The 26,152-nt window shown below is 41.8% G+C and overlaps 1 protein-coding gene across 6 annotated transcripts in view; it reads right to left on the bottom strand.

Moving 5' to 3' along the window:
- Positions 1–636: 636 nt before the first annotated feature.
- NEO1 (neogenin 1) overlaps positions 637–26,152 on the bottom strand; it is a 123,316-nt gene continuing 97,800 nt past the window's right edge. For 4 of the 6 annotated variants that reach the window (XM_060282960.1, XM_060282962.1, XM_060282963.1 and 1 more), the window contains exons 20-28: positions 25,805–25,999; positions 19,393–19,461; positions 18,166–18,310; positions 17,563–17,801; positions 16,987–17,079; positions 11,781–11,939; positions 7,465–7,722; positions 6,272–6,408; positions 637–4,276 (exon numbers count right to left, since the gene is read on the bottom strand). In XM_060282960.1, the coding sequence (XP_060138943.1) occupies positions 4,193–4,276; positions 6,272–6,408; positions 7,465–7,722; positions 11,781–11,939; positions 16,987–17,079; positions 17,563–17,801; positions 18,166–18,310; positions 19,393–19,461; positions 25,805–25,999 (1,379 nt within the window). In that variant the 3' untranslated portion in view covers positions 637–4,192. Of the gene's footprint in view, positions 4,277–6,271; positions 6,409–7,464; positions 7,723–11,780; positions 11,940–16,986; positions 17,080–17,562; positions 17,802–18,165; positions 18,311–19,392; positions 19,462–25,168; positions 25,202–25,804; positions 26,000–26,152 lie in introns of all 6 variants that reach the window. The other 2 variants (XM_060282965.1, XM_060282964.1) reach the window with 2 other exon arrangements.

Below are 26,152 nucleotides of genomic sequence, written 5' to 3'. Positions count from 1 at the left end.
TTAGTTGAATGCTATTGCTAAATTTGTTGAATTATTGTGAGCCACCTTGTACTCTTGGTTACAAAGAGGCCAGATATAAACACTTTAAATAAATAGACAAACATATAAATTACCGTAACTCCCATTTTCCAGCTGAATGAACACACAAAGCCCTTTCTAACAATTGTTTCAAACAATTCAGGGAAACAGTGTTGAGCTTTGTGTCTAACAGCTGTGTCCCAGAGTGTGGTCTGCACCTGAGGCCACCATATTGCTGAAGCTAAGCAGGTTTGTCTGGGTCAATGCATGGATGGGTTCCCTCCTGAGAACGAAATGTATACCACCCTGTGGTTTCATGAAGGAAGAAGGGATATGAATGTAATGGGTGACCACCCTGGGACTTGACTAACATTAGTGTCTTCATTTCTGGACCAGAATTCCAACAGGTTGTGTTCCTACCGTACCTACCACCTCTTAAAATAATTATAAATGGTTCAGTTAACTGTAATTTAAATAAATTATTCTCAAACACCACACCCTTCTTCCAGAATGTAACTGGGGCTTCAGTGTTCTGAAATACTCCTTGAGGGACACTGCTAAAATGCGAAGGGCAAAGGTTTGTTAAAAAACAAACAAAACTCTAGACAAAGGCAGAACTCGATTAGATTAAAAAAGTGTATTGGATATCCAATACCAAATAATAAACATGACAGTATTAAAAATTTATAGAGTATACAGCAAATACTACAGGAAAAAAATGTACAGAAAGGTAGAAGTTTACAGCAGTCCTCAGAACTCTCCTACATCAGAACTGTAAAACAATATACAGAGGTTTTCCCACCCCCTTCTCCATACTCAGCTGGAGGAAGCTGCTGTAGAGCAGCTTAGCTATGACACTACAAGATACACAATGTTCCAAATTTAAAATCACAAGATATGTAAAAAACAGTGTTAAAATGTGAAAAAGTGCAATACATATTGTACACTGACTTGAATGTTTCCTTTTTTTTGTTTTAACCTTAAAAAACCAACTTTGAACAGTTGTTTTATTATTAAAAATATCCCCCACCCCATTCCCAGATTCATGGCAATATTGACATTCATGGTGTTCGACGTAAAGTAGCAATATATTCACAAAAATCCACCAGTGGGGGAAAATACTGAGTACACATGATGGAATTTCTTTGGGTATAGACATGAAAGAGAAATGTACACATCTGAGGAGCAGAATGCGTGCACTAACTGAATTCAGTGGACGCAATGAGGACCCTACGCAAAGGATTTCCTGTTCTTCACAAGAACTTTGCATGTACAAAGGAAAACAGCCACATGGAACATTCCCTTTCGCAGGAATGGGAAGCCCCTTTTGACGATAGGTGCCCACCCTGATTATACAGGGCTCTGGATCATACCAAACAGCCCAGATCCAGAGAAGTGCATTTCAACACCTGTGGGGGCTTTTAATGTACTATTAAAAATTCTCCTCTCCCTCACTGGAAGCTCTTTCTGATTTATGAGGCGTGTGTGTGTGTGTGTGTGTGTGTGTGTGTGTGTGGCACCTTCCTTCTGCATACCAAAGTATTAAGGAAAATAAAAACCTCCACCACACATAGAGAGAACAGATAATTGGATCCAGGCCAGTGTCTGAATCCTTCTCTCTCCCCAACCCAAACCTCATCTAATTTTACTCAATGCCTATTTTGCAGGTGTGCCAGTTTGCTCTTATGATGGAATTTTTGCTGACTGCCCTAACCCAAAATAAGCATCCTATTAACCTATGAGAATAAACAGGGGGGGGGGAGGAATCTACACTACATACTAAGACTGTGAATGTCTCTGGGGCATTAGGATGTTTACTGTTGGAAGACAGAACACTGAGCTAGGTGAACATGGCACTTAATTATCTCATTGTAAATTCAATACAGTATTTAAAAAATAAATGGCTTTTCTTATGCATATGTTATAGCTGCTAATCAGAATGAATTAATACATTTCTTCAGTGCTCATCATCAGAAACCACTAGTCTGTCGGCATCCCTATTTTTCATAATTGCTTCCAAGAAATCTTCAAGATGAATTTGCTGATGCAAAGTCAGAAGCAAATACAAGTCTGGAACTCTGTGAAGGGAAAGCAGCTTGAAGGGAAAGAAAGGGAAGGGCTGGGAAGGGTTAAGCATCCCTCCTTTCCCCAACCTCTTCATCCCTGTAAGTAATTCTCTCCTGATACTGGTTCTAAGTAGAGAGCAGTGGCTGGGTGTTTTCAAACTTGAGTTAGCCAGTAATAAAACCATTCTAGCCTTATTCACACAGAAATTTAAAGGATCCAGTGAAGTCTGCCTCAGATCAGAGCACTGCAAACTCCAAGGGTTATGAGCGATTTCCTCCAACCGCACTGCTAATACTGACCCTAAAATAACACTGCTTTACACAGAACAAATTTGCTAAAGAAAACTACCTATTTCGACCTTTTGCTTCTTTCCCACCTTCCAATCCTTTTGAGTGTACACCTGAATTCCAAAAGCAGCAGGATTTTTATTTTTATTTTTTTACAAAATCAGTCTCTTTTATTATGTTAAGTCACCACCCAATAGAGAGGATGGTGGTATGTCAAACTGGGCAGCAAATAGTAGAAAGGAAATAACATTTCCTTTTAGCTTCCCTTTTTCCCCCAAGCGGCACCTGAGTCACAAACATTGTACGCCTAGGTTTTTGTTTCCATTTAGAATAAATAAGCCTGCAAAAGACGTTTTGCTAATTGTGGTTTAACACTGAAGGTACTTTTGAAGACCTATGGGGCGGTGTACAACTACAGGGAAAAGTGGCTCCCCACACTATTTACTACTAACCTCTGTACATTAAAAGATCTGGAATAAAACTCAAGATGCAATGTAAATGTTAAAGAGGTTATCTTTCAAATAAAACATCAAAACAGAAATTTCTCCTGCGAAGACACACTGTGGTATCTGATGCTAAACAATCCTACATTTCTCAATGAAGCTTCCCGCCCCCATCAATTTAATAGCCAGACACACTTAATGACTAGCTCACAAAGCAAATGACAGGTTGTTGTTGTTGTTGTTTTTAAAAAATCTGTTTCGCGACTTAGAGCCTGTCCGCACAATAGGTTGTCTTGTTCGCATGAGTAATGCCAAGTGTCTCCTGGTATGTGCTTACACAGGCAGAGGTAATGTGCAAACTGATAATCACAGACGCAGTCAGGGGCCATTCCCGTGATAACTGCAGCACTTTTCCCGATCACTGTGATGAGGGAATTGTTGCAATTACTACTCAGAATCACCCGCTTTGCACATTACATTTGCTCATCTGGGCATTCTCTAAGGGATGGTTGGGGCAACTCATATGGATCAAGCTGTATTGTACTGGACCCCATTCCTTGGAAACAGTTAAACTTCTTTCCACTCAGTGGCTTCCTTCCCAGTGCCTACCTCCACCCTATATTGAAAATGCAAACATAAAACAAACATAAAGTTTCTCAGTGTTAAGATTTCAATCCAAACAGGCAGCTAATCTCACAGTGATGAGAGAGAATCTAGTCAGGCTTTTAATAATTATAATATAAAAATAAAAAAGCTTACAAAGAGCGATGCAGCATCCCCAAGGTCATGGATTAACTGCTGGAAGGTGATATAATTATACACACACTAAAAAATAAAAAAATAAAACATAAAACAAACCGAACATTCCACACTGGCAATGAATTCCCGTACACAATAGAACAAGCAATCAAACATCTGTCTAGGCTGTGGGAAACAACACAAATTTCTTTTTCTTCAGATTACACTTTTTTAATAAAAAAGATACAATAAAATAAAAACACACAAATAAAATTGTACATAAATGTGAATGTCCAACACTGAAAATGCAGGGAAGGTCACAGCACCGAGACAAAACCTGACTCAAATTAATGCTAAGTCCACTTCTTTGTCTGTATACTGGATTTCATCACATCGGCACGTCTCCCTCACCCATTTCTTGCAACATCTTAGGAGGAAGTGGAATCCAACTTTCCAACAGGTTCATTTCAGGTAAAGAATAGAAAAGTCACTTGGTTTAACCAGCATTGGCACTGATTATGCAGCTGGTTGAATATCCCTCTTGTGCTGTCCCCTAGTCTTTGTACATTTCCTTGTGCTCCAAGATTAAGTCCCAAGACCTGTGAAACAGGATTTGGAGTCCTTTCTTGGGGAAGGTGGTCATGCTGTTGTGATGGCATTAAGGTCCTTCATTAGTCCTTCCAGGTGGGCCATCTCTTTGGTCAGCTCATCTGGTTCATAATTCTGCAGGAGATTTAACAGGGTTACTCGGCAAGATGAGCTGCATTGTTTTGGGTGGGGGAAGAATATGGTGCGGATATGGAACATGACAGCAAAGTCACATCTATTAGATGGATTGCGTTACTACAGAAATGGAAATGTCCCCATCCCGTTTTTCATGCGAGGAGAAAGATGTGGGGAGAAGCAGCACCAGAATCCAACATGTAGACAAACCCCAGGCAGTGAATTAATGAGAGAGAATGTGATTGGGGAGGCAGGTAAGAGGGAAAAGAGGAAAGAGGGAAAAGAGGGAAAAGAACAGGGAAAGAGGAAAAAGAAAAAGAATTCATCAACTTTTGCAACCCAATGCACTATTTATGAAGAAGTAATCTAGGCATGTTCCAGCTGCCACCCAAATCTTGCTGAAAAATCTTGATGAGTTGGAGTTTCTCAGAGTGCATATTAAAGGAATAGACAATTTGTTAAACTCCAAGGGAATACACAAAAAGCTGAACTTGGAGGATATAGTATCCTTATTCTTCCACAGACTTTAAAATACTAGACCCACCTATGTAAAAATGTTGAATCTGTCCTTGAGAAAATATTTACGCAAGAAAACAGAAGTACTGTAATGAAAAATGATCAATGAGCTTGCCTGTGTGTTCCAAGTCTTTTACAATAAGAAACTTATCCTGGCTTTTCAGAATGAAAGATAGTTTCTTTAAGCTGAGCAATGAAAGGTTATCTCTAACAAGAGCCAATTGTCTAAACTAAGGGTAGACAAATATCGTTCCCTGCTGATGCTGTTGGACTCCAATACCCATCAGCCCCAGCCAGTATGGTCAATGGAGAGGGATGATGGGAGTTAGAGACTAATAAGGACATCATGCTGGCTAACCCTGGGCTAACATTGGGTTCCTAGACATTATGAGATTTTTTTTTTTACTCCATCTATGCTTTAAATCAGGAGAAGCAAACACTTTGCCCTCCAGAAGTTGTTGGACTATATATCCCATCCCTGACCATTAGCTAGGCTAGGTGGGGCAGATGGGAACTGGACTACAACAACACTTGGAAGGTACCACGTTGGCTTTTCCTGTCTTAGATCATCCCCAAATTGGGGGTGTTTTGGCCTACAACTCCCATGATCCCTAGCTAAGAGGACCAGTGGTCAGGGATGATGGGAATTGTAGTCCAAAACATTTGGAGGGCAGAAATTTGGGGGTGCCTGTCTTAGATGAACTCAAATTTCCAAATCTGATATGGAATCTTTTTAATGAGACCCACTCATCACTAATAATCAAATTGCCTTAAAAAGAAGAAGAAAAGCCAAAAGTGTACCTCAGTCTACTGCAAAGCATGAATTTTTAGAAAGGGCTGGTGCTCAGTTGGATGGCTTCCAGCTGCACTGTTTCAAGTTGTAAAGAAATTACATGAAGAATGGGAGAATGTTCGTATGGAAATACAAAGCTGCCTTATAAAAAGATAAAACCATTGGTCTATCTAGTCAAGCTTTGCTAACTGACTGGCAGGGGCTTTCTAAGTTTTCCGTCAGAGAGCTCTTTCCCAGCTCTGCTACTTCAGATCTTTTTAACTGAACCTGGGGCCTTACACATTCAAAGTCCATGCATTATCATGGAGCTACGGCCCTACCACAATCATCACTCTTGAAGAGGAAAAGGTTTTCAGAGCAGAAATGCAGTTACTGATGGGCAGAGGCCTGGCGAATAGTAGCAATGTGAGCAGCTTATACATGTATTATTAGGTAATACACTATCATCAGGTTAGAATTGTCTTTTAAGAAGTTTGGTGATCATTACAGAAGGCCTTACACAAATGGCAAAGCAAAGCAAAGAAAGGTGGTGGGAGCTCTTCCATGAAGGTCTGAAAAACTATTGCACTGTAATAGTCTTTTAGTTCTCAAAAATATGTTTAATTCGAATTCTAATTTTACTCTCATTCACTACCAAGGTTTTGTATGTGATGGAGGTTAGGCTACCTTCTAAGCAGGTTACTTACACTTTCTGAGTCTTCGAGCATCCTTGTTGTTTCCTGGACTTCAGGGGCACTTGGGACCACGACTGGCATAGGAGGCCGAGTTCTCCCTAGGGTGCCAATTGATGCAGTCTTCACTGAATGAACTGGATGGCTAGAAGCTTAACACAAATATGACCAGGATTAGCCTTCTGCAATCAGGGTTGGAGGGATGAGTAAGACTTGTGAAGATCCATACTTTAAAGTGCTGATATGTCCCTAAATTGTCTTCCAGTCTTCTGATGAGATACCATTGACCTTCTCAATTATGCAATACTGCTACCCTGGATTTTAAAGGGCATTACTTGACTGCAATTAGCTACTAAGCATGCTATATCATGCCCAGGTAAAGAGTAATTTAGAAAGGCCTCACTCAAAGTTAGTTAGAAAGTAAGGGGTAGTTTCACTTAGGCAAAAATTTGTTCCCATAACTTATCTCCAAGTGGGATGAATCCTTGGGAGAATGAGTAAGGTGCTAAAAACATTTGAATTGGAATATACATTTTTCCTAGATGGGAGAAATGTTTTAGATTCTTGTGAAACAATGTGGAGTTGGATGCTGCTGGGTGAGAACCTGCTGTCATGGATTTTGCATACACAAACAGGTAGGAGGCAAGAGAGGAGTTGATGTTGTATGCCTGGTTTGTAGGATTTTTCCCCCCTTATAATATGGGGTTAATAAATATTTTGACTGCTGGCTGATAGGCTGTGGTGGACAGAGAAGTGATTAGTGCCTTGGGGTGAGAGCCTTTTGAGTGTGAGAGACAGGAGGGGAGCATGTAAACATGAAACATACGTCTGGCTTGAATGATAGCTGTTTTGTTTCTTGCCTCAGGTTAACTGGTGTTCCAAATATATATTATGTCTGATTGATTGGTATTCTGTGTTCTCCCCCCCCCCCCTATTTTTTATTGTTTTGATTTATTTCTTTGATATTTATTTTGCATTTCGAAGTGTTGCTTTTTATTTGTAAGTGCTTTGTTATTGCTGTGAGCTACTTTGAGCTCAAGTCTGTGGTTGGCAAAACAGCATACAAATCTTAAATCAAATCAAAATCTGAAGATATCAAAGAAGCAGCTTAGCTCTGCTGCCCATCACTTTTCAGTTTGTCAGCTCCCTTAAACTGTGCATTACAGTCACGACTCAGCTTTCTACAGCAGTAATTCCTTCGCACTCACCTTGCTGGGATAATAAAGGTGTGCTTGGTAAGGCAGGGTCATAGGTTGCCCCAGTGGGTGGAACTGCTGGCACTGCAAAGCTCTTCAGAGGATGAGAAGGACGAACATGGGCAGTAGGGAGGCTTTGGCTCGTCTCCTCCTCCTGCGTACTGGGCAGATAAGATCCTGTGGCACTTTCTGGCTCCTGGTGGTCAGCACAGCATGTCTGAGATGAGGAAGCTGGCATGGTATCTGTGCTAGGCGTATTCCGAACAGATTCTGGGTTTGAAAAGAATATGAACATTCTCTTTTACTTTAACAAAACACTCCTGCTAGCACTAAACCAGAGTCTCTGAACATCCTTTCACCAGAGTTCTCTGGTGGAGTTACCTCACCAGTTAGATATAAATATTCTCTAAACAATTGAGACAATGAACAAGTCATCCAGAGGCACACCTAGCCATTAAGCTGGTACTTAGGTAACTCCACAGTCTGCTAGTAGGTTCTTCTGCTTTTTAAAGATATCTTCTTTTGAAAAAGAGCAGCCACCCCCCCCCCCCCCGGAATGGTCTTAAAGGTAAAGGTAAAGGGGCCACTGATCATTAGGTCCAGTCGTGACCGACTCTGGGGTTGCGCGCTCATCTCGCATTATTGGCCGAGGGAGCCGGCGTACAGCTTCCAGGTCATGTGGCCAGCATGACAAAGCCGCTTCTGGCAAACCAGAGCAGCACACGGAAACGCCGTTTACCTTCCCCTATTTATCCACTTGCACTTTGACGTGCTTTCGAACTGCTAGGTTGGCAGGAGCTGGGACCGAGCAACGGGAGCTCATCCCGTCGCAGGGATTCGAACCGCCGACCTTCTGATCAGCAAGCCCTAGGCTCAGTGGTTTAACCCACAGTGCCACCTGTGTCCCACAGGTCTTACTGCCATACAAATAACCAGTGAATTAAAACACAAACTGATTTACTTGGATATCTAAAATTCCCTTAAATTTGCTTTGTACTCATCTATCTTTCAGCTAGAGCATGATTGTCTTAACTGGATGGTTGATAAGTAGTAGTATCTTATTTACATTTTTTACAAGGTACAGTACTTCAATTCTGCCAATTTTCCTATTGCTTGTATGTTTAATGAACATAATGGGTGCTCCAATGTAAGTTTGCTTTAGCCCACTATTTCAAAAGAAGAAGAAAAACCATTAGTACTCTAATTAAACAAGGGGATTATTCTTGCCACAAAGCTACTATGCATTTTTATCTGTTCACAGGCTTTATAAAGAGACAGTGAATCATGCAAATCTAAATTATCAACCACAGAAACTAGATCACCATCATGAAACCATGGATCAAATAAATTATGTAAATTTAGAATATGGCAGTCACTAGAAAAATCTAATCTTGCTGAAGATCTGCAAATGCCATATAAGAGTGGTAATCTTGTTTCTTTTTTGCTATATTACAGCCGGGCACACAGGCTCATCCATGCCTTACCCTTGCACACAAGGCTTTTATTGCAACAGCATTCATTTGACTTAAATGCTGTGTATAATAATTTTAGCAAGATAAAGGTCTCAGAAACAGGGTGGGTATCTTATATGAGCTTGCCATAATATGCTTGAAAACTTAGCCACTGGCAAAAGAAGCATTCTGGTAATATAAAAAAATTCCTTCAGTAGCACCTTAAAGACCAACTAAGTTTTGATTTTGGTATGAGCTTTCGTGTGCATGCACACTTCTTCAGGTATCTGAAGAAGTGTGCATGCACACGAAAGCTCATACCAAAATCAAAACTTAGTTGGTCTTTAAGGTGCTACTGAAGGAATTTTTTTATTTTACTTCGACCCAGACCAACACGGCTACCTACCTGTAACCAGAACATTCTGGTAATAGTAATAGTAGAACCATATTTACAATTCAGAACAATAAGCAACCTACACTCCCAGAATTTATTTTACTTTAAGAATTATAATACCCTGTCACTCTAACTGCATGTTCTCAGGTTATTTCCCAAAGCACTAATAACAGCCAGCATTGCATACACATAATAAGGTGCCTCAAGCTTTTAGGAGCTGGCTGAACCCCTCGAGAAGCAGCTATCAAAATAAAATATACATACTTCAGGAATGCAAACCAAGCCTACTTCTGTACTATCCTGCTGTTTAAACACAACTTACCAGTACCATAATAATGTTCAAACTGTGCTTGATTAAATGCCATCCACAGATTATACAGGGAGGACAGGCAGGCCTTTGGAATATGTGAATTATAAAACAACTTTAAAAGGAGTAGTATTATTTTTCCTTTTGTAATCCAGATGCAAAGTTAGGATGGGATGATTCCAAATATGATAGGGGAATTGTTCATTCTTAAATTTATTCCTGGGCATAAGAGCAGCAGCCAATTTCCTTCTTACTTGCAGGGTCTCTTAACCAACACTGAACCAACAACCCTAGCCCCAGAGCTAAAAATGCTAAAGCTGCTATACAATTAAACATTTAGTCATGATTAATGGTGTCATCATTTTTAAACAAAACAAAAAAAATCAAACACACGCAGGTTCCACTATCCACACACTTGTTATGCAAAAATTCACTTATCTGAACAACCTGTGAGAATGATTTTCCTTAATGTTGCAATTTACAGTTTTCAAAAGAAAGCCCAACATTCTCCTTCTGTGTATCTACACTGCCATGATCCTGCCCCCCCCAGTTACCCTCCCCAGATCTTCTACCTCCAATTTACACTACTGATCTACTGCCTGCTCTTGGCAGCATAGGCAACCCTGTCCCATTTGCCCCTGGTTTTTGAACCAGTCCCCACTCCCTTTGTCTGGATCTGGCCAGTGAGTCAGTCAACCAGCAGTGACACTGCATGAGCCTGCGACAACAGCAGAATGAAGGCATGAAAGGGCCAAGCTTAATGACATGCCAGAGTCTCCTCTGGTGGTGCAGCTGCCGCCACCTTCTTCCTCCTCCCTCCTCTTCTTTCCTCCTCTGGCACCGAGGAGGCGGGCCAAGGCTGAGAGCAAAGCATGGAGATTGAGCCCCTGCCCCTGAGCAAAGAAGCAGTGGAGAGCATGTCAGAGCCCAGCTCACAGGGAGTCCAACCAGGACAATGAGGATGAAGAGGACGAGGAAGGGCTTGGCTTCTGTCTTGGCAGCCTTGCTGCTGCAGGAGCTGAGCAGACAGGTCTCATCACTGCAGCAGCCACTCGAAGAGTAGGAACCGGTGCTGCTGCTGGCCTTGGGCACCAGAGGAGGGAAGAGAAGGAGGTGGGAGGCAGTGGCAGTTGCACCAACGCAGAAGGCTCTGCCATGTTGCTCTGCTTGGCCTCTCTTGCAAGCTCATGTAGCAGTGCTTCTGACTCACTGGCCACATCCAGGCAAGGGGAGGAGGAAGGCAGACTGGTTCCAAAACAGCAGCAAAGGGACAGGGCTGTCACTGCCAAAACAAGTCAGCAGCGCAGATCAGAGGTGGAGGAAGATCTGTGAGGGTTACGGGGCGGGGTCATGCTGTAGATACACAGTAGGACAGGGGTGGCCAACTCCCAAGAGACTCTGATCTACTCACAGTTAAAAACTGGGAGTGATCTACCCCCTTTGGGGGGGGGGTTCAGGTCAAAGCTGTTGAGTTTTTTTAAGGAAGGGAAGCCCTGTTTTTTTGGGGGGGGGGGTTAGGTCAAACTTGTTGAGCTTCTTTTAGGAGGGAGGGAGGCCCATTTTTGTTTAGGGCTTCAGGTCACAGTTCAGCTTTTTTTAGGGAGGAGGAAAATTTTGGGTGATCTTTTTTTAGGGGTGCCAGTGATCTAGCAGTGATCTACCACAGACACCCCGTGATCTACTGATAGATCACAATCCACCTGTTGGACGTGCCTGCAGTAGGAAAATGTGACGCTCCTCCAGTCCTCTCATTTTATCAGGCTGTTGGGAAAGCATTGAGATTTTCCCCACAGAAAACACTGGAAATGGTTGACTCATTATGCGAACACTTGCCCAACCAACCATTTCTCAAGAACGTGTTATGTTCAGAAAGCGAGACTTGCATGTGCATTTCAAGCACTTTTGCAGAACAGAAAAAGGGGGGGGGAGAGATCACAAGACAGCTCAGTCCTATACATATGCACTTAGAAATAAGTCTTTCTGAGCTAGCAGAACTTATTTCCTAGTAAATAAGTTATGTTTGTTATCCCAAACAACTCTTTGCACATCACTAGTACAATTATATAAGCACCCATCCCTCCCCCTCACACATTCACAAAAAATGGATTTGAGTATGTCCCAGAAGTTCTTGTCTTTGCATCTTTTACTAATGGCTGCCCCAGGACATTCTTCTCACCTGTGGAATTAGCCCTGTCTGAATGGGACACGGATGTGCCAACTGGCCATGGGTTTGCCTGGTGATGGAGATAGCTGCAGGTTGGAGAAGCGAGGCTGCCGGAGTGGAAATGATGGTGGGGGTTATCAAGGGAATGGATGGGATGAGCACTAATCACAGCTGCGAATGAATATAAGACAGAAAAAATGCTTAACACACACCAACCAGCATGCATGCAGAAGTGCACCCCCCACCCATTTCACAAAAAAGCACATTAAAAACCAGCACACTATCCTCAAGGTTCCAGAACAACAAAGTCCATTTTGCCATGACAGGCCATCTCTATACCCATTTGAAGGAATCCCCCCATTTTTCCAATATTTATTTATTGCAGTTGAATCACCTCATAGCCAGGGTTCTCTGGATGATTATATTTTAGAAAATCATATCCATGTTTTCTGTTGCAATGGACATGTGGGATTTGAATATGAATTCAAGTTATATAAACTGTTACAGAACAGAATTGAACTTCCTGAGCAAACAGGAATTCTGGTTGATTTGAGATGGACTCTGTGCATCTGATCTTAATTACAAACGGAGAATATTGCTAAACTCTGAAGCTCACATTTTATAATCTTGTATTGAGGTACCCTGCAAGGGTAATAAAAAGGATGATAAACTGAATGGAAAACATCCCAGGATAAAACTATAAGCAAACTATCCCAGGGGAGGGGGCAGATACAAAAACCAGAGTGTAGAACAGTTACGGTAACAGTTAATGAAAAAGGCCTGGTGCCTATGTAATTATGAACCCTGCTTAAATTCTGGACATGGTTTGCTGCTTTAATCTGCTTCGCTTCCTAAATGTACAGTAAAACCATGGTTTATGCTTTGTTAACCAAACCTGTCACCATGGCAAGTGTATAGGGAGGCACCAGCAAGAGAGGTTTGTCATCTGGCAAACAAAGAAATGGACTTTTACCAAGGTCTGTTCAACACACATGCAACTGTTTGCAAACCCATTTCAAATCATGGTTTCACAGCATAGTTTGCAGCCAACCTTTAACCATGATTTAGGTACCATTCCTACTAATGCTCAATTCATTCCTTGAGTGCTGATCCTTATGCAGGCAAAACAGACATGCACAAGAGGGAAATATCAACAGGCTTGGAAAAAACCCAAGGTTTGCACAAAAATATTCTCAGCTGCATGTGTATAGTGGAACTGGCTGGAAGTGGCAGGTGAAAAAGGTTACAATTTTCTGTTTGTCTGAAGTGAGATAAACCACAAGCCTGGGTTTGAACATAACACTAAGCCAACCATGGCTTAGCTCAAAACAGCATTGCAACAGCAGGCCTGGAGAAAAAAAGCAGTGACCACAATCCTTTTTCCAGGAATACATACATTTGCTCATTTGTTCTAATTATGGTTTGACCTAGCATTGTGTGCAAAATGCCTCTGCCTCCATCCCTCTCCTATTTCCGCCTCCAAGAGAAATAGGGGAAACCCTCCCTCCAAAAAAGGATGTAAAAAGGATAGAGGCTCTTATTCATTAGTACAATAGCTCCCCCTAGCAAGCTCTCATTTGGATTTTTTGAATATACAAAGACATATGTGGAATAGAAACTAGCAAACCTTATGAATGAACTGATCTATTGGGACTTCTGTTTACTTTGTTGAACTTTATCTGTTGATTATATATGTGAGAAATATTTGATATTGTGAAAAATATGGAAGAGCATTATTTATGTGAATGCACAGCCGGTTACGTCTTGTGTGTTTGTTGAAAAACACTTTATGGCATACCTGCAATGTCTACTAATAGTGCAAGTCAGAAGTTGGGCTGAAGCTGATTTGGATTCACAGTAAAAATAATGCCTATTACATCTCAGGTAGCCCAGGCCAAACAGAGCACACATTTGGATGTTGAAGACTTAAGTACCATTGACTTGCATTCAGAATGAAATGCACTTCAAATTTGTTCAAAATCTATATACCTGTATTAAAAATTGCCAGACTCAGGTAATGCACGCACACACTGCAATATTTTTCTGAGGGGCTCTGCTTAATGCTTATGGCAAAGGGTTACCTTTTCATATTATCTAAACAGAAGAGTTTCACAGTACAGAAATAGTAAACAGGGATGCAAATAAAAATGAAATCCAACAGCAACAGAACACCATGGTAAAGGAAAACTGAAAACAAGAAAACTTAATTTTACACTGGATGCTCTACATACAAATGTTTCTACATAGTGGTGGTGAATAACACATTAACTTTTTCACAGTTGCAAAGACTTCTGAAATAGATTTTTAGGTCAAAGTGACTAATTATGGGCACATTATTTCACAGTAGTTCATTTGTTCCAAAAGTTGTTTCTTAAAGGCCTAAAGGGCTGTTGATCTCTCCAACCTTTCCTCTTTCTTTAGTATTCCAACAAAAGTACCCTGAGGGACCGGATCACCATCTTTCCCCTTTGCTTTCTTCTTCCTGTCTTGTGATCTTTATTCTGTATACCTCTGTTCACCTTACCCAGCACATGGCTTATCTATACTTACCTTTTACCCCACTCTATCCAGGCAACGGCCTGTGCTTTGAAGCTCCATGTCCTAGCGCCCACCCCCATCTTTTTTGCTCCAAGGCTTTCCCCATGAAAACCCACTTTCTAAAGCTGATTGAGAACAAACGGCTATTCTGGTTTGTTGTGGATTCAGTTTGCTCTGATTCAGCTTTAAAGAGCAGGTTTTTGCAAAGAAAGCCTCGCCACGGCAGTGGGTGGTGGCAGCAGAAGCGATGGCAGCCTGCGAGGTCTTGTCATGCTGGCGGCAGTAGTGGTGGCCTGCAAGGCCTTGCGGCAGTGGCAAAAGCAGCAACAGCCTGCAAGGCCTTGTCACAGCGGTGGCAGTAGCAGCAGCCTGCGAGGTTTTGCGGTGGTGGCAGGAGTCAGTGGCAGAAGCAGAGGTGCCTGCCACAGCTTTTGCCACCGCCTTCCACTACCGCCAGGAGGACTTGCAGGCCACTGCCACTACTTGCCACCACGGCGAGGCCTCACAAGCCCCACTGCTTGTGTCACCACAACACCTCGTAGGCTGCCACTACTATTGCCGTCACCTCCTGTTGCCACAGCAAGGCTATTTCCGTCACCTCCTGTCACTGCTACAAGTCCCCATGGGCCTCTGCTGCGAGGACTCGCAGGCCACCACCGCTTCTGATGCCAAAGCCTGTTGCCACTGCAAGTCCTTGCAGGCCAGTGTCATTACAACAGCTGCTTCCTACCGCCACTGCAAGGCCTTGCAGTCCAATGCTACTGCCATCATTCCCTGTCGCTGCCGTGAGGTCTTGCAAGCCACCGCTGTTACTGTTGGCACCTCCCATCACTGCCATGAGGCCTTGCAGGTAACCACCACTACTGCCACTGCCTCCCATTGCTGCCACAAGTCCTTGCAGGCCACTGCTACTGCTGTCACTCTCTGTCACTGCTGCAAGGACTTGCAGGGCACTACTGTTTGTGCCGCCACCGCGAGGCCTTGCACTCTGCCACCACTACTGCCGCCATGTCCTATTACCACCATGAGGCCTCGCACGCCACCGCTACTACCATCACTCCCTGTTATCACCGTGAGGCATTGCAGGCTGCCACTGTTACTGTCACAGCTGTGCGGCCTTGCAAGCCACTGCCATTACTGCTGCCACTTTTTGTTGCCTCTGCAAGGCCTCGCAGGCCACCACCACTACTGCCGCTGCCTCCCATCACTGCCATGAGCCCTCACAGGCCACTCCTGCTACTGCCGTCACTATCACCACTGCAAGGCCTCACAGGCTCCCGCTGCTACTCCCGCCAGCTCCCGCCACTGCCATGTGGCCTCGCAAGTCGCCACTGATTGTTCCGCCACCACAAACACATACCATGGTCATGGCAAGCTGCTTCTGCCCTGCTGCTTTTGCCTCCTAGAAGGTCTGCTTGCAGTCTGGCAGTCCCAGAATATTTGTATTCACTATGACTCATCACCGTACTTTGGATTATCATGAAGCCCAAAACCAAAAGTCCTGTTGAGATGCATTTTGGCTTGCCTGCTGATGAGACTGAGTGTGTGATGATTGATAATATTGTCATTTATCCGTTTTAGACCCCTAAGTTGTCTTGTTCTGCTCTGTATAGCTCCATCCCTATTTCAGACATTGTGGTAGATTGTTTAGCTGGTGATATTGTGAGGTTTAGCTGCTGATAACACTGAAACATTAAGCTGGTGAGTTATTGCGATGTTGAAAACCAGATATCGCCTAGCCCTTACACACATTGTGATTCGCGATATATTGCCAGCTCAAATGTTATGAAATAATTATCACGATGTGAACTTCAAACCAGTTTTGGATGATATATTGATATATTGCCCAGCCCTAATAAGTGGTGGACATTTGAAAACATTCTTTGGCCAACAAAACAGAAATCTGACCTTAAAGACAGTGCAGAAGGACTACAAATACCTTAAATACAGTGGGGAAACGCTGTCACTTTCTGCTTAGTTTGTGCTTTTCTTAAAGCGCTTAACAGTATTATGAAAAATACAGCAACTCAGCCAGAAGTTCCTATCTTTCTGAAATAAATTTTAAATAGATTGTGGGCTTATCATTAAATCTACAAAAATTAAAAAGCAGAAAATTTAAAATGTGTACTATTTTGCCAAAAGGCTATTTAGCTCTCCTATCAGGTTGGCATCCAAATACAGTGTGAGAGCCAGTGTGGTGTAGTGGTTAAGAGCGGTAGACTCGTAATCTGGGGAACCGGGTTCGCGTCTCCGCTCCTCCACATGCAACTGCTGGGTGACCTTGGGCTAGTCACACTTCTTTGAAGTCTCTCAGCCCCACCCACCTCACAGGGTGTCTGTTGTGGGAGAGGAGGGGGAAAGGAGATTGTTAGCCGCTTTGAGACTCATTCGGGTAGTGATAAAGCGGGATAGCAAATCCAAACTCCTCTTCTTCTACTACTACTACTTTGGCATGGAAATACTGCAAGATTCAGTTCTGAAAGTTCTCTATTTATAATCTTGATATTCTTTCCATAATTGTTATAATAATGCTAATGTTTCTTCTTCTAAACTTTCCTAGCATTTCAAGTAGAAACAAGATTTTGTGCACATTCATTACCCTACTCCCAGCAATACGGGATGGAATGTGAAATGTTTGACTCAAGGAAGCTTGGTGAGAAATAACTAAAGTTAGACTTACGCTGAGGTGGTTGAGAATCAAATGGCATCATCATTTTTGGTCTCATTCCCCTTCTTCCTGCAAGTGTGGACATGCTATCCTCTGACTCATGCCCTAGAAAAAGAATGAATGCATCTATAAACATTTATGTCCATCATCTTTATATCAAATCATTAAGCAGGAAGATGAAAACAAGTGTTTCATACACATTCATTGTGATTACCAAGAGCCTCTATTCTTAAGAACACTTTACAGTCTTCCTTTCTAGAAACTTCATTCAAAGAGAATAGGGGCAGGGTTTGGTGCTGTAGTTATCTAAAACCAAAATAAATTCTCACAATAGATTTTTAAGTGATGCAAATAATGTTATTAGCAGAAATGCTATGCCGTATATTATGGGTTACATTTTCTCACTGATTTACATGCAAATTGTAATAAATATAAACCGAAGTGCAGCTACTACAACTTAGTCAATCGGCAAGTACTTTAAAACCCAAGTATCTTGGCAAAACCCACCCTTTGCAATCTACAGGCCAGTTGTTTAAGGATAATGAATAAATAGGATAATGAATAAACTTAGCATGATACTAAGCCCACCTCTGTAGGAGTTCCGTCTTTGGTGGATATTGCTGTCCATAGAGTTGTCAACTGGTGTAATGTCTTGGGAATTCCGAGGGATTGGGGTGTCTGTCATGATTGGATTAGGATCTGGAGATTTATCAATGGGTTTCAGCTCCAGTCTTTCATGGTGAATCCAAAGGTCAGGAGGTTTAACATCCTTAGAATTTCCTTTGTATTTATGTGACCCATTCACAGATTTGCATGCAGCTCGCTTCCTTTGAAAGCCGTAAGAAAAATATTAGTGTATTCACAGGCTGGCATAAAACTACTACGTTTTTTTCTTCAGGTAGTTAACTAACACATGCTTCAGCTTTCTGTGCAAGCAATTTTATTCTAGACACATCATGTATGTTATATTCTGATTCTATACTTGTATCCAAAAGGTGGAGGGGGGGCATGTATTATCCTTTCTTCTCCAACACCCAGCCAACAACAATGGGAGGTTTCCTCATTTATTTTACCAGACTACTAAATTCATGTCTATTTAATATTCATGTTATGAAACCCAAGCAAAGCAATGACTGCTAATTAAATCTATGCCCCTAAAAGATAGAACAAGTTGTTGCCAAAGCATCTTACTTTTTCTGGTGAGAGGTGGTGCGCCGTGTGCAGAAGACCGCAACAATTACCACCACAACAATGGTGATCACTCCCACAGACACTATTATTACCAAAAGCATATTGTATTCCAGAGGAGAAGGGCTTCCATGAGGGCTGTTACTGCCTAAAGAGGAAAACAAATATTATTTAATTATACATGGCAATGTCTTGGGAGTTTTGAATCTAAGGCAAGGGTGAGGAATCTGTGGCCCTACAGATGTTGTTCGAAGTCCCTGTGGCTTCATTGGGGGGGGGGGCAGAGGGGCGGTCATTCTGGGGACAGTTTTTGGGAGGGCACATTTTACTCCTCACGCCACCCTGGCAGCCCCAGGTCACATTGCAAGGCTGGCTGGGATTGGATGGTCAGATCCCAGCCATGCACAGAGCCATGCAGGGCTGCCAGGGAAGGCAGGCAGGTAAGCAAAGGAGCATCTACTCCTCTGCCAGCCTCTGCTCCAGCACATGAAAAGAAATAGCGCTCTCTTTCTTCAATTGCTTCCCTGTGTAAATGTGGGCGAGGAAAAGCAATCTGCTTCCACCCTGACCACACTGGGATGGGGAGAGAAAAGAAGCAGCACATTTAACAACAACAGAGTAAGGATGGAAGAAAGACTCCACTGCACTTTTCCACCACTCCTTCACCACCAGCCAGCAGCATCCAGCAACGTTGCCATTGCACACCCCACTGGGCCCTTGCAACATTGGAAGCCACATTTCCAAGCAAGCCGGTTAGGCTTTTGGGTTACACGGGGGCTGCCAGGGCGGTGTAAGTGCACCCTGAAGGAGTGGCATGGATGACAAGGGCTGGAATAGTGGGACAGGCTCCCTCTGCCCCCCCCTACATGCACGTATGTGCCCCGGGTGGCAGTAGCACATGCTAGCCCCTTGTAAAGTCCCATGGCTAGTGTAAACGCTGATGGAAGTTCGGAATCCAACATTTGGAGGGCCACGTGTTAGCCACCTTGCATCTAAGACAATAGTCCCTGCATAAGGAGATTGTCTTCCTTCTGATAAAAGATTGGAAATTATAATTTGTACTGAACAAAAAAACCATGCTGTTCTGTAGAGGTCACCTGCACTGCCAGGAATACTAGAGGGATTGTTTTCAACTTAACCCTCTCATACATGGTTGTAAAGATGCTTTAACTTTTCTTTGAATATGTTATGATTTCCTTTCAACACCTTAGTCAACAGAATTCTACTTACCACTCATAGGTGTTTTATAGTCTGGCCCAACATCCACTGGCCGATTTCCTTTTCCTGCGGACCCCAATGCTGGAAAACAAAATTGAAGCTGTGTCAAACTACTTGTAGTTTCTGTCTTTTTAAAACATAACTCTTATTTTTATATGGACAAGAACATATCCTAGACAGAAACACACATAGAAACAGTCCAGGAAGATTGTGGGACTTTTCTAGAAGTGTCTATCCAACTATATCAAGAACAGCTAGAACAACATTCATGCAAAATGTATGTATGCATACACACAAAACTAAAGAATAACCTGGTGCCTTCTGTGAAGAAACAAACAAGCCACAGTATTCTAGTAATGTCAGAACCCCCTAGTACTTAACTCTTCCATATGACCCAAATGGCTGAAGTTCATAGAACTTTCCTATCAATAGTTACCCGATAGAAGGCTATTAGAGATGAAAGGGGGGGGGGTGATATTGGGTGATGCTTACTGGGGGGGGGGGGAGATTCGGGAAATACCTGATTGTAATTCAGTAGTAAGGGTATTGCATTTTGTTCTTCACAGAATTTTGAAGAGGGGGAGATGCAGTGAGACTCATTACTTCTCTTTAAGAAGAATAAAGCAAGGCAATATCTAGCCTCTCCCCGTGGATCACAGCATTTTTTCAGAGAGCTGGGGAGAGGGAACATGATCTCATCTACTTCACCAAACATGAAGCAAGAGACTTTCCCCACTCTAGAGTTCTTTGTGGAGAATTCAGTGGGAGGATGCCTCTGTTGCAGCAGAAGCTTTCATGGATCTGGTGTGGAAAACACTTATTGCCTCTTATGAGGTGGGCTCTGGCACAGTAAAATATATGCCACAAAAAACTAAACTAAACTAAACTAAAACTAGAAGTCATGTCCCTATTTTGAAGCATGCTAGCACAGCTTTCACTCTGAAATTCAAACTAGTGGAAAATTGCATTTGCCTACTTGTAGTTGTGTGTGCGCATGCACACACAAACACAGTTTGAAGGTTACACTGAACACCAACAGGATTAAGCCAAAGACCCATTTCATAGCAGTCAATGTGATGCCTCCAGGAAGCACACAAAGCAGGACCCTACGGCAAAGGCACTCTTCTGCTCCCCAGCAACTAGTTTTCAGAGGCACACTGTTCCCCCCTGTACTGGAAGCGATTGTGACTAGAAGCCATTGCCAGCTTTATCTTCCATGAGCTTGTCTAATCCCTTTTAAAGGCTATTCAAGCTGACAGCCATCACTGCATTTTGTGGTAATGAAATATGTGAATATTTTCTTTTGTTACTCCCAAATCCTCCACCATTCAGTTTGACTGGATACCAAATTCTAGTACTTTGAGAGTACTTTTCCTATGCACTTTCTTCGTGACCTGGACTCCCTTGGAAAGAAGGGATGGAAATTAATCTATCAATTAATCAACCAAATACGTCTATCATGTCCCTCCTTACTTGGTTTTGTTCGAAGCTAAAAAGGTAAAAGGTCCCTGGATGGTTAAGTCCAGTCAAAGACAACTATGGGGTGCGGTGCTCATCTTGCTTCAGGCTGAGGGAGCCAGCGTTTGTCTGCAGACAGCTTTCTGGATCATGTGACCAGCATGACTAAACTGCTTCTGGTGCAATGGAACATTGTGGTGGAAGCCAGAGCGCACAGAAACACCATTTACCTTCCTGTTTCAGTGGTACCTACTTGTCTACTTGCACTGGTGTGCTTTCGAACTGCTAGGTTGGCAGAAGCTGGGAAAGAGCAACGGGAGCTCACCCCGTTGCATGGATTCCAACCGCCAACCTTCTGATTGGCAAGCCCAAGAGGCTCAGTGGTTTAGACCACAGTGCCACCCGCGTCACACCCCATATCTAACCTTTATTCATAAGTGAGTGGCTCCAGTTCCCTGATTACTTCAGTTGCCCTTTTCTGAACTGTTTCCAGCTCTACATTTTCCTATCAGACTGTACATATTATTCCAAGTGGTCACACCAGAGATTTGTAGAAAAGCATTAAGAAACTAGCATCTTTATTCTTGATTTCTTACCTAATGATCCCCAAAACAGGAAATCAACTTTTTCACAGCTACCACACATGTGGTAGCTTTTTCAGAGCTGAATATCACTTCCCTAGCCAGTCAAAGAAGGCTCAGACCCCATGAGCATACAGTATATGGGAAGCTGGGATTCTCTTGTCCCAAAGTGTACTCCTGCTCTTCTGTAGTTTTACACTTATACAGATTTTGATAGTGTTACACACAGTTTATATAACCTTGCATCTTAAAATTATATTCATATTTTTTAAGTTTCTATAAATTGCTGTTAAAATAGTAGCCTACTTAACTTCTTTAAAAGGGAAGAAACACACTAGATAAATACAGAGTTAATAGATAAAAGTTATAAGAAGAAAAGAAAGAGACCTTGCCTGTCTGTAAGCAAACAAAACACATGGATGGGATGTTTCAAGGAGTACTTTTTGACATTCCTTTACATTCACAAAGAAACTTAAAATATACACATTCTGGCATTTCCTTTGAGCAAGCCTCACTGAACTCATTGGACTTATTCTAAGAAGATCAAGCTGTTAGAAATAAATTTAATGTGGTCCCAATTTGATGTTCAAAAGTAACATTCTGGCATTTACCTTTGAGCAAGCCTCACTGAACTCATTGGACTTATTCTAAGAAGATCAAGCTGTTAGAAATAAATTTAATGTAGTCCCAATTTGATGTTCAAAAGTAACATTTTAGAAAAAAAGGAACCATAGTTTTTCTGTTAACGGCTTCCAATGGTCAGACTTGCTTGCTGCCAATAATTGTTTACCCAGCGGTGAGGGGTTGGGGACAGACAGCTTTCTTGAGTGCTTCTGAATATGGAGATTCCACCAACTGTGCTAAAGGCCAAGTCATGTCATGTAGCCTTTACTTTTGTTCCCATAATCCTATACACAGAATATACACTTGCTGGTGTTTTGCAATGCCCAATGATTTTTAGCAAATAAATCTGATTCACTGTCTGAATTACTGGTGCATTTCCAGAGATCCATGGCAGTAAAGCCTCCACCACTGCAGGTTCTACCTTTTGGCAATGACTCAATAAATATGGTATGTACCAGCATAGCCAATAAGAGCACATTAGCCATTAGGGTCACCTTATGGCTGACACAAATGCTTATGCTACATAGCATGTGGGAATAAACGTGCATGAGCACAAAAGACACATTATGAAGTCACTGAAATGTTCCATGATCCATATACAGACATAAATGAATGAATACAAGTATGGACAAAAGAAGGCAAAAAAGAAGTTCCGTATTTACTCAAATCTAATGCTCACCTTTTTTGGTCTAATTACGTTGCGAAAATTAAGGTGTGCATTAGATAAGTGTTTAATTATGTATGCAACTGCATCCTCCAGACTTCTCATAGCAAAGAAATGGAAGAGTGTACAAATACCAAAGATAGAGGATTGGCAAATTAAGTTAATAGGATACCAAAATATGGCAAGGAAAATAGGAGAAAGTAAAGGGTTATCTGAACATAAAGTTGATAAAGATTGGGAAAAATTCAACGATTATAAGAAGAAATTTGTGGAAAACGCTAACCTCTTAGCAGAGAGGTGAAGGGTTCAAGTAGTATAAATAATCAAGATATAAAACATTCAAAAAGGTATACAATTTTTTTTTGAGAAATCAATGTAGAAATAGAGAATAGGCTGGAAGTCACACAAGGGGGTGGTGGGGGTGTAGGGTGAAGGGTGAGAGGGAATTGTTTATCTTGATTTGTGTGTTAGGTTTTTTTCCTTTGTATATTTATTTATTATTATTATGTTTTGGAATTATATTTCTTTCTATTTCTTTATTTCTTTTTTCTGTTATATTATGAAAATTCAAAATAAAATAATTAAAAAAATGACACGTTTACATTCACCAGCAAATATTTTTTTTGGTTTCAAGTTTCTGAAAATTGAGGTGTGCATTAGACTAGAGTAAATATGGTAGTCAATTTTCAGGAATGAAGAATTCAAAGAATGAAGAAGCCACACAATTCTACCTATTTTTCTTTCCACTCTCATACAAAGTTAACCTCCACTCAACTAAACTGATATGGAGACAGGTGAAAAATTCCATCATACCACTATTATTCTCACTTCCACTGCTGTTGAGACCATAATTCTAGGATCCTCCTATAAAATGGATTCTGTTCATGGGCCATCAGTTGCCAGTCCCTACCATGCTAAATGTGGGGAGCCTCTCTGGTCTGTGGGCTGAATGAAGCCTCCCAGGCCTTTCATGAAGTTGAATCCCTCATCAGCTTGGTTCTATGACGTCCTCAAGTGCATGTCCTTGAACTGTGATAATACCTTTTGCATGCCTGGATGGAACACGGTGAGATGTGGGGAAGATGTGGAAATCTCTGGCTCTGCGTGGCTGGAATATCGTCTATTAATGGCAGGGGCCACACTCATTGTTCTGCTCCTCCCCACCACTGGTATGTGACACCTGGTAGGTTGCTCATGAGGGAATGCAACCCAAAGTTTAAAAAAGATTACTCAACTGTGTTTTAGGAAAAAGACAGCAAGGTCGACTATCCCCCCCCCCCCCCCCAGTAACTAAATAGTATGTGAGCACATGGCTCCCTCATGTTTTACACCACCTATAGGTTAAAATGCAAAATGCGTTTTTTAGCAAGAGGAAGACCATCTTGTGACACACATTGCCTTAAAGTGCCTCTTTGGCCACTACCTAATCAAGAAAGGCTCAGATATAAACCTCTTTGTAAGTTTATGAACACCTCCGTTTACGAATTTTCGGTTTACGAACGCCGCGGACCCATCTGGAATGGATTAATTCACTTTCCATTACTTTCAATGGGAAAGTTCGCTTCAGTTTATGAACGCTTCAGTTTATGAACAGACTTCCGGAACCAATTACACCCATGCTTCGGGTTAAGTACGCTTCAGGTTGAGTACTCTGCGGACCCGTCTGGAACGGATTAATCCACTGTCCATTACTTTCAATGGGAAAGTTCGCTTCAGTTTATGAACGCTTCAGTTTAAGTACTCCGCGGACCGTCTGGAACAGATTAATCCACTTTCCATTACTTTCAATGGGAAAGTTTGCTTCAGTTTATGAACGCTTCAGTTTATGAACAGACTTCCAGAACCAATTGTGTTCATAAACTGAGGTACCACTGTACGTATTTCCTCAGTGAGGAGAATGAATGAAACCAGTGAACTGAAGGTTGATTCACTTAATTGTCGGTTGCATGTTTTAATACTTGGGGATGATTTGTTCAGGTTCACCATTATGTTCATTCAACTGTTTTTTATTATTATTATAAAGATAAGAAACAAACATGCACAAAAGTCATCTTGAAAAGTGGGGAAGGGAAGGGGCCACATGACCTCAGAGATAGCTAACCAATGTCCAGCCCACATCAGCTGTCAACAATAAAAACAGGCTTTCCGCAAAATGAATTCTTAAGATGTGTGTATGTTTTCATACTGGGCTCACCACTCAAATTATGTACATGGGGCGCAGCTGCTTTGAGCATGCATTTGCATACATGGTGCCAATCATGGATGCATCCATCTTGCACTACCTAACAAAAGAGTTTACATTCCAAACACACTATGCAAAAAAGTATTTACAGCATTTCAAACTTTAAATTCCACAAGAGTTTGCTTTTTGGCATTTAACAGTTGAAATGCTGTTAGAAGAAAGAAAGACAATAGCACTTGCATGAAAGAAAATGACACAAAAATATGCCCATTGGTTTACCTTGATCATTAGACATTTTATCTGAAGATTCAGCTACCAGGACAAGCACAGGGAAGAAGCAAACAAGAGAAAGGTAACTAAATCTAAAGGAGTGACAAAAATTTCACTGGTACAGAAGTACCATAGCAATCTCTATAAATGGGAAATTAAATAATTGCTACCACTACAGCTTACTTTATAGGAGACCCTCCCCACACGACGCCTTTACAGCTCTTGTTCATAAATTACAATAATTGCTCATATCCCATATGAAAATCAGGGAATGTTTTACTCATACATATTTAGGAATATTGGAAATGTTCAGATGAGCAGTTTGATAGCATACCTACCCAAGTAGGAGACCCTTACGATCATTCAGACATTTGCAATGAACTCATTTGCACCATACAGTATACATTCAAACAATTGTTCTATGGATGGGAACATACAGTAAACTGTGTACTCAAAAATACTGTCCCATTCACAAGACACAACTAATGACAACAACTGGAACATTTCCATTTCCATTTCCAGGCTGGCAGGTACTGATTCACTGAACCAGACAGGCCCCACCCATGAAAAAGGCATTTAAACATTTGTCTGCATTTCCTCTTTTCTGCTCCCAGAGAAAATATTCAGTTAACAAGATCAACCTACCTTTAGGTGTTCTGAACTGCACTGCCTCTGACATAGGACCCATGCCTTTGGAGTTACGGGCCTGAATTTTGAAATAATATGCTGTGTCGAGTGTTAACTCTTGAATCTGGTGGGTCAGTCTATTTCCTACTACTGGCTCAATGACCCAATCATGTATTTCGGCGTTGACATCTGTACTATAGTAAATGATGTATCCTGCACAATAAATAAAATACAGATGAAGAATTATGAAAACACGTTTCCAAGGGCTCTAACCTATTTGGGAATGTTAGATATACTGAATAGATACTTGAAACAACTAGACAAACCCATATTTCTTAAGTGTCCTTATAATTCTTTCTCAATGAA

The sequence above is a fragment of the Zootoca vivipara genome, chromosome 14 (assembly GCF_963506605.1).
Source record: "Zootoca vivipara chromosome 14, rZooViv1.1, whole genome shotgun sequence".
NCBI lineage: Eukaryota > Metazoa > Chordata > Lepidosauria > Squamata > Lacertidae > Zootoca > Zootoca vivipara.
Note: the sequence above shows the minus strand (reverse complement) of the source record. Positions and strands in the feature narration are given on the sequence as shown.